The following is a 19,394-nucleotide window of genomic DNA, read 5'->3' as shown; positions in this document are numbered from 1 at the left end:
CGAATATGTTCACAGGCACCGGTGCAGTCTGCTGGGTCTCCTGGCGCGCAGCGCGACGATGCATAAGAGTCTTCTTGGATCGAAATCTTGAACAAGCCATACAGCTGGCTTCATCATGATCCGGCGACAGACACTTGTTGCACACCGGGTGGACGTCGATGTGGGGATACTTTGAGTTGCACACGGGACATCTCTTGAATGGACTCCGGTCCATGATGGTCCGTCGATAAGGTCTGTGGCGTCGACTGGGCCTTCAGCGTCGCAAGCACGCGGCTCTCTGGAATCCGGCTCTGAACCGAGCTGGAAGAATCGGGCACCGAACGCAAGACTATACCGACGAAAAAACTAAAGGCCTTTTGGTCTTAAGAAAGTTTTATATCGATTCCGACTAGAGTGAACCAATATACATCCGAACCCAATGGCGGAAAAAAACAATCTGAGGATGGAGTCGATGCCCATGTGCACTGTAGTCCAGGGGAGGAGCCACCTATCTCGTGATACTTCGAAGACTCTTCCAGGACAACAATGTGCTATAATCCGGACCCAACACTAGGCGGCGATCTATGCACAGATATGAATTCAGCAGCCCACATGCCTCGAACACAGGTCACAAAGAAATAACATACGGGTCCGGGGCGTGCCACTCAAAACGGAGGGAACGGATGTCACTCTCTTCCTGCAGGGCCTCTTCAGGGACGTTTTGGACGAGGGAGTGGACTTCGAGGTGCGCATTGACAGGGCACACGGTGGCCCTGGCGCGATGTGAGTCTGCCCCAACCACCGGACATCCTAGCATTCCTCCCAGACTTCCAGCTGAAGGAACGCATCTTGCTGGCGGCCCGTAAGAAACAGCCCCTTCAATACCGGGGCCACTCGGTGTCGTTGCTTCAGGACCTCTCGGCCATAACTCTGCAGAAGAGGAAGACTTTCAAGCCAGTTACCGCCTTTCTGCAGGACAAAAGGGTCCCGTACTCATGGGGCAACCCATTCCGGAAAATCTTTAAATGGAATGGGGCCTTACAGCAGCTCCGATCCCTACAGGACACATGTGCGATTTTGGGCATCACCCTGGACGATGACACCGAGGGGGAGGTTACCGGGAGGCGGTCCTCACCCAGGTCTCCATCACGGACTTCGGACGATGGCTGGGACCGAGTAAAGTATCGAAGAGGGCCCAAGGGGTCCCTGAAACCGGATCCCCAGCTGATGGCACAGGAGCAGGCGGCGGCTATCCAGGAGGTATTCAAAGACACGGCAACGGCGGAATTATCCAGCAGGACACGAATGGTCTTCCGGAGCACCGGTCTTCACTACAATTGTGCATGGGTGTTCATTTGCTTCAGGATGAGTGGGTCAGGGGGGGAGGGGGCCGATGGGATCACCATCACTACACACTCCGCACGGAGAATACTCTGTGGGCCTGAACTACACTTGGATAGGCCCAGGACTATGGTAAAGTTGGGGCTCCAGTTGATGTTGGGAATGGGTGGAGGGGGGACGGGAGGGGGACCACAGTTGGGGTGAGGGGTTGGTCCTTTGGGGGGGTACGGGGGGGGGGGGGGGGCATGTGGAAGTTCGCGGGGGCTGTTGGGGTGGGGGTAGGGGGGTGGGACAAAGGGGGGGACTCAGTGTGCCAGGGGGTTCTGTGGGACTGCAACGCTCCTTGATTCAATGTCAGATACTCCAGGGGTATGTGCTTCTGTTGCTGGAGCCAAGTTTGACTTGCTATGCTTCTCTACGGCTTGTGGCGCGTTTGACTTCTTGGGATGGAGTCTAGTTTAAAGGTACTAACCCTCAATGTGAAGGGCCTGAACAACCCGATTAAGCGTAGGGCTGTGCTTTCATACTTGGAGAACTCTGAGGCGGACTTATGCCTCTTACAAGAGACTCATCTCCTACCCAAGGATTGGCACAGGATGCGCTCACGCGCCTTTCCCCAACAGTTTTTTTCCTCACTCCATACAAAGAAAGCAGGGGTCGCTATTCTAGTTTCCAGGCGTTTCCGCTGCAGCGTAGGCGACAAGGCGGGGGAGATCAAGGGTAGGTTACTAGCATACACCTTCCTTTTGGGGAACCAGCGCTTCACGGTTGTCTCCCTCTACGCCCCGAACTCAGGGCAAGAAACTTTTTTGAAAAACGCCATCTCGGAATCGCTTCAATCTCCTGCCTCTATCCTGCTCATTGGGGGAGACCTTAACTTAGTAATGGACACCAATACAGACAGATCAAGTCACCGATACGGGGACACCGACGCCATAACTGCTGCCGGTAAAGACTGGCTGATGGAGAGGGGGCTGGTGGACCTGTGGAGAGTCACCCATCCCAACACGCCACACTTCACATTTTACTCACATGTCCATCACACATACGCCTGACTGGACCACTACTTAGGCTCTACTGAGCTACTAGCCACTCAAAGACGTAAGCATTGTCCCAGCGGCGACATGACGCATCTGATCATGACGCAGTGGAACTGACACTGCAGGTTCCTGCGTCCGCCGGGACCCCGGGGACGTGGTGGCTGAGGGATACCCTCCTGCAGCGGCCGGAGGTCACCGAGCAAATCTGCACCTGCCTCACCGATTACTTAACTATTAATGATGTTCCCGGAACTTCGCTGTCCGCCCTATGGGGGGGCTTGAAGGCTGTGGTCCGCGGCGAACTTATTGCCATTGCATCAGCAGAGGCCAAGGACCGCAAGGCAAAAAGGGATGACTTCACTGCCCAGGTCTCAGAACTGGAAAGGGTCCATAGCCGCACGGGTGCCCAACGAATTTGGAGGCAACATAAGGCCGCCAGGGCCCAGCTAGCCAGCTTAGACACAGATAGCGCTGAACTCGCCGCATTGCTTCTACGTCACTCATACTACACGGGTGGTAACAAAACAGGCCGCTTACTAGCTAGCGCCCTGAAGGCGAAGATTCAGCGCTCCAAAATCACTAGCCTCACGGAAGACAGTGGCCTGGACATCACGGGCGACCCCCAAATCGCAGGCGCATTTAGGACATTTTATGCCACCCTATACAAGGCCGACTCGGTCTCGCAGGAGGATGCTCGTACTTACCTAGACTCAGCAAACATCACAGAGTTGTCTCAGGACAACGCAGACTCTCTAGACGCCCCTATCCGCGTGGATGAGGTACTCGCCGCTATTTCTCGCCTTCACCCTTTCAAATCCCCGGGACCTGACGGCTTTTCAGCCGGTTTCTATAAGATCTTCAGCCGGATGCTTGCCCCAATCCTCACTCGGCTTTTCAACTCCTTCGAGGGTCCGAGTTCCATCCCCTCGGACATGCTTGCAGCTGAGATAGTCGTGCTGCCCAAACCGGGTAAAACACCCACGTGTTGCTCAGCGTTTCGGCCTATATACCTACTTAACCTGGATTTGAAGATCTTCACAGGGGTCCTGGCGGCGCGTCTAGGCCCGTGCCTGCCCGGGATTCTGGAACCTGACCAGTCGGGCTTTGTTCCAAAACGCCAATGTAGCGACAATACTAAGCGGATACTTCATCTGATCGACAAAGCTCACTTCCAGAGCTCAGACTCTGCATTACTAGCGATCGATCGGGTAGATTGGACCTACCTCCAACAGGTCCTGCAGCGATTTCGGGTTGGGGATCGATTTCAGGCCTGGATTGCGAGCTGCTATCACCATCCTCAAGCTTGTGTCCGCATAGGTGGTCTACGCTCGAGCCCTTTGAGATTCAACGGGGCACAAAGCAAGGGTGCCCTTTATCGCCCCTCCTGTTTGCCCTATATATAGAACCTCTGGCGCAAAGAATCCGCGATAACCCTGCCATTCAAGGCATGTCCTTCGGCCGGGAATCTCATGTGATAGGCTTATATGCCGACAATATCATAGCTGCTCTGGATCATCCGGATTGCTCAATTCCCGCCTTTTTGACGGAGCTGGAATCCTTTGGGGTTGTCTCCGGGTTGAAGATTAATAAAGGGAAATCCCTCATCCTGCAATGCCCAACAACAACCACTTCCACCTGCCTATAGGGGGGTGGACGGGGGGGGGGGGGCGGCACTGTCATGGACCGCGCGCCTCCCATACCTAGGTGTTACTCTTACCCCGTCTACAGAATCTACGCTGACTCAATTATGCGGTCCTCTCCTCCCGGATCCAGTCAGACCTCACGCGCTGGTCCAAGCAACCTCTCCATCTGCTGGGACGCATCGCAGCAGTGAAGATGTCAGCCCTGCCTAAAATACTGTACATTTTTCAGACTCTCCGAGTGCTCCTGCCGGCTGGTACCATCGCGACTCTACAGGCTGCCTTCCACCATTTCATTTGGGGGGGGCAAGTGAGCGCGCTTACACAAACGATTGTCATATAGAAGCACAGACGAAGGAGGCCTTTGGGTCCCCAACCTGTTCCAATACTTTCAAGCTGCACAGCTTCGATACCTGGTGGAATGGTTCAGACCAGAGTCCGAGAAATGCTGGCTTTTTCAGGATAGGACAATGGCTCGCACATCCCTCTGGAAAATTCCATTCATGCCCGACAGCATAGACCACGCTATCTCTTGCGATCCCCCATCACTCGCACTGTCATGCAGGATCTGGGATACGGTGGCGATCAAAAAAGGGTTTACTACCTTCCCTTCTCCACTCACCCCCGTTTTGGACAATCCTGACTTCCCGCCTGGTAATGATTCCCGGGCGTTCCCGCAATGGTGCGGCGTCAGCTACCTCTCTGCCGGCCATTTCTTTGATTTGCAAGGTTTCCTTACACTACCGCAAATAATTCAGGGCTACGACGATGTCTCCCCACACTTATTTCAATATTTCCAAATTAGGCACTGGCTCACACACCCAGATGTGGCTCCCCTAGTCGGCAGGCCCATGATGGTCTTTGAAAAGTGGCTTGTGGCGAAGGAATCGGACAAACATCTTATCACAGAACTTTACAAAATGCTCACACCCCCCGCCCCTTCAGGAAAGACGGCAGGTCAAAAAAGGTGGGAGGCAGAACTGGGGTGGGCCCTATCACCCAAGGAATGGAGCTCTGTGTACTACAGAGCCTCTCACACCACTCAAAACACTGCAAGCAGGGTAGCGGCGACAAAGCTAGCTATATACTGGCACCTCACTCCAGCCCGGCTCCATAAAAGTAACCCCACACGTAGTGCGTTATGCTGGAGAGGCTGCGGGGAAAAGGGCACCTTAACTCACCTCCTCTGGGAATGCCGGGAAGTCCAGGAATATTGGAAGACAGTCCTGGATGACATAGACTCTACATTTGACACTGAAATCCCTAGATTCCCGGTTTACACCATCCTAGGTCTACCCAACGCACTCACCTTCCCCTTAAAATCCCCCAGAGGCCGCCAGATGGGGATTGCTATGCAGGCTGCTACACAGCACGTTCTGTCCCTCTGGGGCTCCAACACCAAGCCCACTCACACTGGGTGGCTGCATAAAATATGGTTTACTTTGGGCATGGAACGCATTCAGGCCACGCTCACACACTCCACGGCTGCTTATCGGAAGGTATGGCTTCCATTACTGTCTCTATTATCCAGGGAATTCAACGAGGTCACGTGTCCTAGATACCTCCGCATACTGCGACTCACAGAGCACACACGTGATTCCCCAAGCTCATCTGGGTGATCGCACCCTCTACTATATGATCACAGCTATGTTAGTTTCACAGGTCTGGCACACTGGGTGAGGTGGGACAAGGGAGGGGGGTTGGGGCGGGAAATTTGGTTGTTTTTTTTTTTTACTTATGCAATTTCATTACCTCATCACAAGAGACATTTGCAAGCCTGGCCATACACCATTGTTAAGTCGAGCAACACCTGCCATCTGTTTGATTTACAGAATCTATGTACCTACCTGCTTCGATGACTTCTCTTGTCTGATCTGCCTTTTCCACGCTGTAATGTCTATTGTTACTTTTGCAACCAATAAAACAAATTTAAAATTAAAAGTGGAACCTCTGTCCTGTAAGGGTCTGGTATTTAGGGTTTTACATGAAGAGCACTTTGTTGCCAAATGTCTATCTTTACGGAGACAAAGCAAACACTTTGTTTGAGGATCATGACAAACAACTCTTTGCTCCACAGAAGTAACCTGGGTAGAAGGGACTTTTCTTAGAAGACGGTCGTGTTAATGGAAATAACAGGTCGCCTGATTGGACACCCAGAAACCAAAGAACACACAAGACATCTTCTGGAAAGCGCAGCCATTGATGTAGTACCAGAGACAGAAAAATTTAAATCCTAATAAAAAATAATGTGCGGGAGGAGCTGAGAAGATTTCCATCAATTCTTCATTTAGGCAGTCAAAAATTTGAAAGTTGGTACCCTTAAGGAGGGATGGAGCTTTGAGTGCACCCAGCCAATTTGCTGTAACTCGGGTCATAAAATGAGGCTGATGGGCTACTTACAGTCTATTGTTATCTTCAATTTGTTTGTATTGTCGGTTGCTGTACTGGGATACTGCTGTTAAACTTTTATAACCAAGGGTTTTCACACTCACGCCAGGGAACAATTCAAGCATGCAAATCTATGAAAGTTCTCACTAGTGGCCAAGCTATTTTCGACTGTGGGCTCTATACGCGAGAATAGTACACAGCTGCTACTGTGTATTGTGCAGGCATGCTCAAATCCAGCCTCAAGGCAAATGCAATCAGGATGCATTCCAACTTAAGTTAAACAGCAATATTACTGTGATCTCACTATGCAAAGACCATGGAACTTTGGACCCTTGACTTCTGGCTAAGGACTTTGAAGACCAGCCCAAAAGGGTGCTGATTAAACAGAACCCTGGAATTGTAATGAATGAGAACCTGCACCTCATTGCACAAGTAGAGTGGCCATGCCATTTTCAGTGATATTTTGCTACATATCTCATAATTCCTCTCTGAATCCAACCCTTGTTCAGTAGCAGGTTCTACAATCTTTTCAGGGGTGGGTGATTGTAACGGCTTCTACCTAGTAATGGGTAGAGCCAATTAACACCTACCCCAATATTCACATAAAACAGCAGCACCCAGATTGCTCAGATAAAGACAGTGGTGTAATGGCATGCCCCGGTATCCTCTCAACTCTGGTTGCCAGTGGATAAATGCTTTCAGTTTAAAGCCCTTTGCAAAGTACTGAACCGCTGCCAGGATACAGACCCTGAATGTGTCCAATAGGTCCCAAGTCACTGTCCTGCTCGCCACCAACCTTCGTCATGCACTGCTCGCTACCAACCTTCGTCATGCAAGGATCCTCTTATGCTTTGTTCCTTTTGCAAAGGACAGTGTCAATTTTTTGGGATACAGACAAATCATTTCACTAGTCACAAGAAACTGTAAATAGGGCTTTCTGGACCCAATTTAGCCCCAGGGAACACAAGGAATAAGTATTGTGTAACACTTTCTTTTCTAAGCTCTGTTTACTTACCGCCATGAACCCTTCATGTAGGCAAACAATATAATTAAATACATATATAACACACCATTTAAACACCAATTACAATAAAAGCGATGTTTAACAAGGTAACTCATTTATCTAAAAAAGATTTACAGTGTGCATTGTTCACAGGGAAATTAAGATCTGTTACAATTTAAACAGTCACTGAAGGAACCAGATAAAAAGATACAACACGTGTTTCGTGCAGGGCCCATTTCTGCTTCAGAAACTCAATGAGGCTGGAGACCTTCCTATGCAGCTCAACCATCATTCTAAGGGAAGACAGAAAGGAAAAACAAAAAACAAAGGAATATAAAGTTTTCAGATATATTTGTAATGTATTCCATTACTTAATGCTACCTATAAGGAACACGTTTTTGCCTCCTTTCTCTATTCAGCCAGGATCCAAAAGATAATTATGTCGGGCTTGGACCCATTAACTGAGGAACAAGTTATTTACCTGTGGTAAATCTTTTTCTGTTAGAGATTCAACCCCTTTTGAATATTCCATGAACATCAGTCTGGATGAAGAAGAACAAGTTACTTACCTTCGTCAATGCCTTATCTGGTAGACACTATCTAGCTGCAGATTCCATACTTTAAGATATTCCCAAGTTGTCAGACTGAATCTGGAAAATCTTTAGCAGTACCTCTCAGCGCAGGTAAGTGACGTTGATCCGTTCCTTATCGGTATCGGCTGAACCAGATGCAACGTGTGTGGTTCTTATATAGGCACCACCCCAGAGCACTGACATCGGTTTCTTTTCATGATTTTTTCATGCCAGATACCCGGAACCACGTTAGAAAGCCGATGGACCAGTGTGCAGACACGAAGACCTTCAGGGACATTCTAGAATGAAGAAACCATTCACAGAAGCGAGGAGGATGAAATGGTTGGTGAGGAATCTATGGCTGCATAGTCTCTACCAGATAAGGAGTTAGCAAGGGTAAGTAACTTGTTCATCTGATAGAGACTTCTAGCCGCAAATTCCTTAGACTAGATACCCAATCAATACCTCCCTTGAGGACGGTCTGCAAACAGATTAGACCAAGAAGCACTGGAGGACTGTTGCGTGTAGTCTCGTAGGAAGCACAGGACATTAGTTGTGATGAAACTGGTGCTTTATTGCTGAAACACAACCTGGCGTCAATCCACGGCAAAGATTCAGGATCAACTGACTTCTCTGGTGTGTTCCCAGCATCACATTCTAGAATTGGTAAAGTTTCATTATAACGAGGACCAAACGGCAAAGTGCCTGTCCCAACAGGCATAACTGTTGAGGCAGTAGTGTTTGGTAAACGTGTGCAGAGATGCTCAAGCAGCAGCCTGACAGATGTCTGGGATGGGGACTTCTTGAGCTAACAGTGGTCGAAGCCTTGGCTCTGGTGGAATGAGTCTGCAAGCCATTAAAGGGTTCCTTTTTGGTGTACACATTGCTGATCTTCATGCAGAGCACAGTTAATCAGGAGATGATCATTTTTCTGCAAAGTTTTTCAGTTCTCTTCTCTGACAAACCCAACAAAGAGTTGGTCGTTCACTGATGGTCTTTGGTGCAATCAATGTATAAACGAAAACATTCTTTTTGGGTCCAGTTGACGGAGTCTCTCCTCTTTAGAAAGATGAGGCAGAGCAAAGAAGGTTGGCAGCGTAATGCTCTGGCTGACATGGAAAGGAGTCGCCACCTTTGGTAGAAAAGAATCACGGGTGCAGAGTACCAGTTTGTCTGGGAAGAAGACTGTATTAATGGTCAAGAGATGCAGAGGGCATTTGTGCATGGGCTCAGAGTGGGCACATCAAAAACGTTAGAACCAAACTAAGGTGCCATTGAGGCATAAGGGAGGGTTTTGGGGAAAACATATGTTTGACTCTTTTTCAGGAAACGGGTCACGATTGGTGACTTGAACGGGGAAGTCTAATCTAGCACCTTAAGAAAGCAGATATGATCAAAAGCCACCTTTCAACTGTGCCCAAAGAAAAGCCTTGCCAGGTTAATGAAAAAACAATAATATCGGGAATAATAATGCAGAGAGGGGACCAACATGTTTGGCAGTGTTTAAAGACACAAACCTGCACCAATGGCAGGCATCATACACATTATTAGTTGAGGGTCTTCTGAAGGGAGGTCAAAAACTGTCAGCTGCCGACGCTCAATCTCCATGCATGAAGGAAAAGCGTGCACAAGTTTGGGTGAAGGACCCTGCCCTGTAGCTGCAACAGATCCTTCCGAAGGGGCAGCCTGATGGAGAACCAATGCTCAGGAGTTTGGGATACTATACTCTCCATGCCCAATTCGGAAGCACTAGAATGACTTGGATCCTTACCTATTGAGAAGTCTGTGCAGGGGTGGTATCGGCGGAAAGGTGGCCTGAATCCCACTCAAGACAAAATACATCTCTGAATGAGAGCTGACTTGGAAACTCCGGCACGCAACAGTGCTGACACTGTACATGCTCACCGATGGTGAACAGACCTAACCAAGGTTCTCCCCAGTAGCGGGAGAGACTTTGCAACACACTTCCATGACATAACATAACGAACAAGTTACTTACCTTCGGTAACGATATATCTGTAAGAAACATTAGTTAGTATTAGATTCCTTACCTTAGAATATCCCCAGGCGTCAGTCTGGATCCGGAAACTTTTGCGTAGCAGTACCCCTGCGCGTCGGTAGGCATCGTCTGCAGGCGTCCCCTGCGGCTCCGCGTCCGTTGTTGGCGTCGTGATGACGTCGCTGGAGTATATAGGCGCTGCCTCCGAGCTCTGACGTCAGTTCTTCGCAAATAGCTTTTCCGCACCAGAACACGCAGAGCCATGTGAGAACAAACACTGGTGCCATTGAAACTAGGGCCCTGAGAAGGGATGTCCTTAACCCTAAGTATCAGTTCGCAGAACGGGGAGGATGGGTGGGGCGGTAAGGAATCTAATACCAACTAATGTTTCTTACAGATATATTGTTACCGAAGGTAAGTAACTTGTTCATCTGAAAGAAACACGTTAGTATTAGATTCCTTACCTTAGAATAGATACCCCAGCAATACCAACCCCGGTGGTGGGTCTGCGAACCAATACAATCTTACACCAGAAAGTCCTGGAGGACAGAACGGCCAAAGAAGCCATCCCTCCGGACTTGACTGTCCAGGCAGTAGTGCCTCGCAAACGTGTGCAGCGAGGCCCACGTAGCCGCCTGGCAAATGTCCTGCAAGGGGACTCCCCGGCCCAGGGCAGTAGTAGCCGCCGTGGCCCGAGTGGAATGGGACCTCAGCCCAACAGGAGGCTCCTTCCGAGCCAAAGAGTAGCACGCTTTGATGCACAGAGCGACCCACCGAGAGATGGTCCGTTTATGTACCGCCCGTCCCTTCTTCGCACCCACGTAGCCAACAAACAGTTGGTCATCCACCCGGAACTGGCGTGTGCGATCCATATAAAATGAAAGCGCACGTTTTGGGTCCAGACGATGGAGCCGCTCTTCATCCTTTGAAGGATGCGGAGGCGGGAAGAAGGAGGGTAAGGTGATGGACTGCCCGATGTGAAAAGCAGAGACTACTTTGGGCAGGAAAGAAGGTCTAGTTCGTAAAACCACCTTGTCGGGATGAATGGACAAGAAAGGAGGTTTGACAGAAAGAGCCTGGAGCTCACTCACTCTCCTGGCAGAGGTGATGGCAACCAGGAAAGCCGTCTTTAAAGTCAGGAGACGGAGAGGACAGGAATGAAGGGGCTCAAAGGGAGCACACATCAAGAAGGTTAGAACCAGGTTCAAATCCCACTGAGGCATCACAAACGGAACAGGTGGATACATGTGTGTGATGCCCTTCAAGAATCGTGTTACAATGGGGGACTTGAACAAAGAAGGTTGATCAGGCAGCCTCAGAAAGGCTGAAAGGGCAGAAAGGTAGCCCTTGATAGTGCCCAGAGCAGAGCCCTGCTGGGCAAGAGAAAGAAGGAAGAGAAGAACCTCAGAAAGAGGGGCAGAGAGAGGATCCACAGCCTTTGCTGTGCACCATGCCACAAACTTGTTCCATCGACAGGCGTATACCGATGTCGTGGAGGAATGCCTGGCTGCCAGAATCACATCACAGACTTCAGGAGGCAAGTCAAATGGCCTCAACTGTCGCCGCTCAATCTCCACGCATGGAGGTGGAGGCTGGACAGGTTCGGGTGGAGGACCGTCCCCTGCTGCTGCGACAGAAGGTCCTCCTGAAGGGGCAGGCGGATCGGGGGACCGACTGACATGCTGAGTAGCTCGGGATACCAGTACCTTCGAGCCCAGTCCGGAGCCACAAGGATGACTTGGGCCCGGTCGCGCCTGATCTTCTTCAGCACTCTGGGCAGAAGTGGTATAGGCGGAAAGGCGTATAACAGACCGCAACTCCACTCGCGGCGAAAGGCGTCGCCGTGCGAGTACCGTCTTGGAAACTCCAACACGCAGAACTGATGACATTGCGCGTTCTCTTCTGTGGCGAATAGATCTAACCAAGGCTCTCCCCATCGCAGAAAGAGGCCTTGCACCACGTCCGAGTTCAGACGCCATTCGTGATCCATCGAGCACCGACGGCGGAGTTCGTCCTCCCTGGCGTTCAGAGAACCTGCCAGGTGTTGAACCGTCAAGAGTCACGCCCTGAAGTTCCAGCCATTGCCAAAGGCGCAGAGCCTCTTGGCAAAGGGTCCACGACCCCACCCCGCCGTGTTTGTTGCAGTACCACATGGCGGTGGTGTTGTCTGTGAACACCTGCACTACACTCCCGCTGACAAAGGGGAGGAATGCCTTCAGTGCTAGACGAATCGCCCGCAGCTCCTACAGGTTTATATGGAGCCGGGATCCGCCGGAGACCAGATGCCTCTGATCTCTGCCTCTCCCAAGTGGCCTCCCCAGCCCTGGAGGGACGCGTCCGTCACAACAACGTGCTCCGGTTGGGGAAGGGAGAGGGATCTGCCCCTGACCCAATCGCGGTCCGTAAGCCACCACTGCAGTTGTCTCGCAGTGCCCTCCGAGATCAAGACATGGCAGACAAGTTGCCCTGATGCTGGGCCCACTGAAACTTCAGGTCCCACTGCAGAGCCCGCATCCGCCACCGGGCGTGATGCACCAGAAGGATGCAGGAAGCCATCAGCCCCAGCAGCCGCAGCGTCAATCTGACCGAAACCCGGGATAACGGCTGGAAGATGGGAATCAAAGCCTGTATATCCTGGACTCGCCGTTCCGGAGGATAAACCCGAAACTGCGCCGAGTCGAGAACCGCTCCGATGAAAAGGAGCTTTTGAGAGGGACACAGGTGTGATTTTGGCACATTGATGGAAAACCCCAGCTCGTGCAGGAGGTCTGCCGTCATCTGAAGGTGGTGGACGACTGTCTGGGGCGAGCCCGCCTTCAACAACCAGTCGTCTAGGTTGGGGAAGACTGAAACCCCTAACCTGCGCAGATGGGCTGCGACCACCGCCATCACCTTTGTGAACACCCGTGGGGCGCTTGTAAGGCCGAAGGGGAGCACAATAAACTGAAAGTGCTCCTGGCCTACCGTGAACCGCAGGTAACGCCAGTGGGCCGGCAGGACGGGGATGTGAAAATATGCATCCTGCAAGTCCAACGCTACCATCCAGTCTTGCGGGTCTAGAGCAGCCAAGACCTGAGCCAATGTCAACATCTTGAACTTCTCCTTCCGGAGGAAGCCGTTGACGTTCCTTAGATCCAAGATAGGACGTAGGCCCTTTGTCCTTCTTGGGTACCAGAAAGTAGTGGGAATAGCAACCACGCCCTACTTCTGGCCCAGGAACGCGCTCGATGGCCCCCTTGCCCAAGAGGGCCGTAACTTCCTCCTTCAGAAGTGCCAAGTGGTCCCCCGACACACGGTGGTTCTGCGGTGGCATGGCTGGAGGAGTGGTCTCGAAGGGGAGGGAGTAGCCCCTTCGGACGATCTGCAGCACCCACCTGTAAGATGTTATTGTGCGCCAGTGGGAGTGGTGATGGCGAACCCTGCCCCCCACCGGCGTCACATGGGCCTGAAAGCACGGACTAGGAGGATTTAGTGGCGGATGCTGCGGGGGGAGGTGTAGTCTGACCTCGCTGTTGTCCCCGACCGCCACCACGGCGGTTTCCACGGCCGCCACCGCGTTGATAAGTTTGTTGAGGCGCGTGGCTGGCAGCACGTGTGGGACCGCCCCTTCCTTGGCCACGAAAGGAGCGAAACAAACCCGTTTGCTGGCGCTGGGTCGAGAGACCCAAGGACTTGGCCGTGACCCTGGAGTCCTTGAAGCGCTCCAACGCGTGGTCCGCTTTGTCGCCAAACAGGCGACTGCCATCAAACGGCATGTCCATCAAAGCATTCTGGACATCTGCCGAGAAGTTGGCGGATCTCAGCCAGGCGTGGCGACGAATCGCCACCGTCGTGGACATCGCTCTGCCCAGCGAGTCGGTCGTATCAAGACCACACCTGATGGAGTATTTCGCTGCGTCTCGGCCTTCAATCATAGCCTTGCCGAGCTTAGCCCGTACATCCGGCAGGCATTCTGGCAGCAGGTCCGCGATTTTCCACAGCTTAATAGGAAGCATTTATTTTTGTCTATAGGTTGTTCAAGCTTAAACCTATAAAAAGGATCACCCCACTGTAGCATTCACTTTTCTTTGAATTCAATTAATTAAATATGGCGCTAGAAGTCAATATTCCTGTAAATTGTAGACTGGTAGTAACCGCTCACTTAACTACACATGGGCTCATCAATGGCGGGGAAGATGTTACCTTCGTGAGTGAGGCACATAAAGCTTACAAACGTGAAGTGGACTATTCCTGGGTAAACTTTTCTGCAGGCGATGTTAAAACAAATAGTTCGTACATATACTGAAGCAGCACCTCCAGCTGCATATAGACCTTATGAATACTTAGACATACCATTAAAATACCAGGAACATTAAAATTTGTTTCAAGGTGTCCTCATACAGACACAAAATGAAAGACTGGGTACTCTCAGTAATGACCGGACAACCTGGCCAGTCTTAGCCGACTACACACCAATTCCCAATGCAGTGATATTAAATAATCGCAAATTTCTTTGTCTTTATAACCACTTAGTTTTATTGTATTGACACTTAATACAGTTTTTTATGCATACAATAACAAATGCTGCATCAAAGGCTGCTGGGAAGCCACCGTTAGCTGTGCCTGCTATTAATCCAGTCACTTTCATGCAATTATTGGTAAAGTACCCACTAAACAGGAGGAAATTCCATTTTGAATAGCACAAGAAACAAATCAGCTTGAAGCAGTGTTTCCCCGCCCGGGGCCCCAAGATAAATTCTGAATTGTCACTATGTGTCTTCCACATGGTATGGTTCAACCACTTGAAGATTGTGTGACATGGGGTACTGTCTTTGCTTCCATATATACACCATAACACATGGCACCCCATCAATTGCAGTTTTGCCTGAAGTGCTAAAGTAAATTCAAAATGAAAACAGGGCGACCCCTTCCCTGGAGTCGGAGACAGAATTAATTGGCAACTTTACCAGAGTATCCACAATGATTTTAAGTAACATTTAAGGGGAGGCAGCCAGATAGGCGATATGCCAACGGCTCGCGACTATTCTTTTTGCAAATCAGGAATGCGAGCTAACGAAAATTATTTCTGAGACCTATGCTTCTATAGATCTTGATAATTTGGGAACCAGACCTGGTAAGCCACAACATAATACTAACATTTATTTAGATACAACCAAGTAGACACCGGAGTCTTCTAAATAATGCTGGGATAAAAACAATAAAAAAAAAGAAACGGTGCATCTTCTGGACAGGAGTCCGCTGAAAAGCACTATAATTTATGTACCCCTTATAAAATTAAACTGCCTGATAGGTATCAGCATGCTCATACATATTCCTCTTGGTCTTTTGAAGACTCGAAAGACAGAAAATCACAGAGAGGGGGCGAGGCGAACAAAGCATGGAGTAGTACGTGAAACAAACTTCTGACGGAGTCATAAAAAAGGAAGAGAAACTTCCACAGCAAAAACACTTAAAAAAAAAAAAAAGTGGCAGGAATTTCCAAGAAAATATATCACAAATACTCAGGACATTTCTCCAGAAAAAGACGTGGGTGAAAAAACTGCTCGACAGCACAGCAGAGGTTACGATAGTTCACCAGACTCTACAAGATTTTCTGGTGGCTAGAAAAACGTATGACTATATCCAAGTTGAAACCCCAGACCAGCGGCTAAGCCATCCTGATAGGCCCTATGATTTGGACATTCAAATAGAAGGTGATATAATGCATACCATTAAAGTAATGTTTTGGGAGAATTTGACATAGGCTTATGACATTCTCTTGGCTGAGGTAGATTGGCCGCCTGAGTTTGTTAGAAAAGTCCCAAGGGGGAGGAGGTAATATTGCCATCCTTTTCAGTTCTTGTTCTAGACTAGAGGAAGTGAAAAAAAGGGCATGTCACAGAATGGGCTCTTGCATAAGCCCCTGCGTTATATCGCAACCAAGCAGGCTGTGATAAGTACTCGCCTTGTTATATTATAGCCATTAAGTCCAGGCCACAAGTGCAACCACAATAACCTAATAAGCATGAAGCTAGACAACCTGTTAGGGAAATTCTATCACAATTAGAATACCAAGGACTGATTGAACCTTGCATCTCTCCAACAAATAATCCTCCATTTTCTGTAGCCAAACCAAAACATTCCTAGCGTGTAGTCTGACTCAGAATCGGTGTCATACATTGATGACATTTACTTCACAGAAGATAATCTAAACACACACCTGGCAAGTAGATCGCATAATTTTGGTATTTACTGAACATGGCTAAAAAAAATATATATCTAAAATTACTCTTCCTAGTGTCCTATTTTAAGGATATGAATTATCAAATGAAGGCAGGAGCCCTTCGTATAGAAGTGTGCTTTTCTCTAACCCAACCACCCAATACATTAAAAAGCTAAAATCACTTTTAGGCTTTTTAAACTTTGGCGGAAAATACATACCAGATTACAAACATTGGACTTTAGTACATACTACTGTTCTCAGAATATTCCAAACAGACATGCTTGCATCCAAATGCTTTAATGCTCATGTAAACAAAACAAATTTAGTCATCCGCCTCATTGCGGGTTCAACTGGCAATACATTCATCACACCTTTCATGAAGGTGAAATAGTGCACACTGCATATAAATCACATTCATACCATAATACAGAAATGCCTTTTGCATAGATTGCAAAAATTCTGACTGCAGTTCTAACACCTGTCCTAAACGAACGCCCATTGGCTCAGGGGAAAAGCAGAATTGTGGTGTTTCCCATTCCAACCATAAGAAGCTTTCACAAAAGCAAGCATTCCTAACGTCAAAGCCTTACATCCATGATGGTTCCAGTGGGCCTCTTCCTTGACAGCCATTGATGTAGACTATGTCTTTAAACCAACACTAAGAATACAGGAATTTCTCCAGTTTAAACATGAATACCCTATGTCGAATAAAATTTTGCCTCTAGGTCAGTAGGATTTCAAAATATATACTGTTGAGGAGCCCATCCTACAGTTGGTACTAAGTATAAATACTCAGCACCATATGCTTCTGTGAAGTGTGACATGAAAAGTTGTGAATTCCAGGCACAAAAACCAAATACAAAAACTTTGGGTGAGTATCGTTCAGCTGGCTGAAGTGAAACTTTGATTTTGGCACGGCAAAATATGGATCCAAAATGTACGATACTTATTGGGCGTGATTCCCATTACTGTGTCCAGTCCTATAATTATTTCTATGGGTGTGGCCACAGCGATTGGCTAACACAAACTGTTATTGAAGATTTGCAGCTCTTTATCAGTATACATGCAGTAGCAGCATTCCACTCAGACCACGGACCAGCCTTTGCCTCTAAGGCATGAGTACTCACAAACTTTCTGTCGGGGGCCAAAATTACAGTGTGGTTTGTGGCCGAGGGCCGCACGGTAGGGGTGGGGTGGGGTGGGGTTAGTTGGGGAGGGGTCAGTGGGGGGCGGGACTAGAGTAAAAAAAAAACAGTTTTAAAACATTAAACAATGCAACAATGCTGTATTTCAAAAGCAGATGAAACTACAAAGAGCACATTTTGATAATACATTTTTATTAGCAGACAATAGCAATCTTAAGAGGCATTGCATAGCTCCATACACACTATGTCAACAATTCGATAACAGTCTCGCTCTCTCTCTCGGTCAGTCAGGCTCTCTCAGTCTCAGTCTCTCTTGCTCTCTCTCTCGGTCAGTCAGGCTCTCAGTCTTAGTCTCTCTCGCTCTCTCGCTCGCTCAGTCAGGCTCTCTCAGTCTCAGTCTCTCTCTCAGTCAGGCTCTCTCAGTCTCAGTCTCTCTCTCTCTCTCGCTCAGTCTCTCGCTCAGTCAGTGTCTCTCACTCGCTCAGTCTCTATCTCAGTCAGTGGCTCAGTCTCTCGCTCAGTCAGTGTCTCTCTCACTCGTTCAGTCTCTCGCTCAGTCAGTGTCTCTCTCGCTCAGTCAGTGTCTCTCTCACTCAGTCAGTGTCTCTCTCACTCAGCCAGTGTCTCTCTCACTCAGCCAGTGTCTCTCTCACTTGCTTAGTCTCTCGCTCAGTCAGTGTCTCTCTCACTCGCTCAGTCAGTGTCTCTCTCACTCGCTCAGTCAGTGTCTCTCTCACTCGCTCAGTCAGTGTCAGTCAGTCAGTGTCAGTCAGTCAGTGTCAGTCAGTCAGTCAGTGTCAGTCAGTCAGTGTCAGTCAGTCAGTCAGTGTCAGTCAGTCAGTCAGTGTCAGTCAGTGTCAGTCAGTCAGTGTCAGTCAGTCAGTCAGTGTCAGTCAGTGTCAGTCAGTCAGTCAGTGTCAGTCAGTGTCAGTCAGTGTCAGTCAGTCAGTGTCAGTCAGTCAGTGTCAGTCAGTCAGTGTCAGTCAGTCAGTGTCAGTCAGTCAGTGTCAGTCAGTCAGTGTCAGTCAGTCAGTCTCAGTCAGTCAGTGTCAGTCAGTGTCAGTCAGTGTCAGTCAGTGTCAGTCAGTGTCAGTCAGTCTCAGTCAGTCTCAGTCAGTCACAGTCAGTCACAGTCAGTCACAGTCAGTCACAGTCAGTCACAGTCAGTCTCAGTCAGTCACAGTCAGTCAGTCTCAGTCAGTCTCAGTCTGTCACAGTCAGTCACAGTCAGTCACAGTCAGTCTCAGTCAGTCTCAGTCAGTCAGTCTCAGTCAGTCAGTCTCAGTCAGTCAGTCTCAGTCAGTCTCAGTCAGTCAGTCTCAGTCAGTCAGTCACAGTCAGTCAGTCACAGTCAGTCAGTCACAGTCAGTCAGTCACAGTCAGTCTCAGTCAGTCACAGTCAGTCACAGTCAGTCACAGTCAGTCACAGTCAGTCACAGTCAGTCACAGTCACAGTCAGTCACAGTCAGTCAGTCTCAGTCAGTCAGTCTCAGTCAGTCAGTCTCAGTCAGTCAGTCTCAGTCAGTCAGTCTCAGTCAGTCTCAGTCAGTCAGTCTCAGTCAGTCAGTCTCAGTCAGTCACAGTCAGTCAGTCTCAGTCAGTCAGTCTCAGTCAGTCAGTCTCAGTCAGTCAGTCTCAGTCAGTCAGTCAGTCTCAGTCAGTCAGTCTCAGTCAGTCAGTCAGTCTCAGTCAGTCAGTCTCAGTCAGTCAGTCTCAGTCAGTCAGTCAGTCTCAGTCAGTCAGTCTCAGTCAGTCAGTCAGTCTCAGTCAGTCAGTCAGTCACAGTCAGTCTCAGTCAGTCACAGTCAGTCACAGTCAGTCACAGTCAGTCACAGTCAGTCACAGTCAGTCACAGTCACAGTCAGTCACAGTCAGTCAGTCTCAGTCAGTCAGTCTCAGTCAGTCAGTCTCAGTCAGTCAGTCTCAGTCAGTCAGTCTCAGTCAGTCTCAGTCAGTCAGTCTCAGTCAGTCAGTCTCAGTCAGTCAGTCTCAGTCAGTCAGTCAGTCTCAGTCAGTCAGTCTCAGTCAGTCAGTCAGTCTCAGTCAGTCAGTCTCAGTCAGTCAGTCTCAGTCAGTCAGTCAGTC

The 19,394-nt window shown here is 49.3% G+C and overlaps 1 protein-coding gene across 2 annotated transcripts in view; it reads right to left on the bottom strand.

The window, feature by feature from the left end:
- The window catches only part of CRAMP1 (cramped chromatin regulator 1), a 1,243,281-nt gene that overhangs the window by 818,976 nt on the left and 404,911 nt on the right, over nt 1–19,394 (bottom strand). For both annotated transcript variants that reach the window (XM_086941303.1, XM_086941302.1), the window contains exon 9: nt 7,603–7,684. In XM_086941303.1, the coding sequence (XP_086797429.1) occupies nt 7,603–7,684 (82 nt within the window). The remainder of the gene's footprint in view (nt 1–7,602; nt 7,685–19,394) is intronic.

The sequence above is a fragment of the Lissotriton vulgaris genome, chromosome 10 (assembly GCF_964263255.1).
Source record: "Lissotriton vulgaris chromosome 10, aLisVul1.2, whole genome shotgun sequence".
Classification (NCBI taxonomy): Eukaryota; Metazoa; Chordata; class Amphibia; order Caudata; family Salamandridae; genus Lissotriton; species Lissotriton vulgaris.
This window is presented reverse-complemented; position numbering and strand designations above follow the sequence as displayed.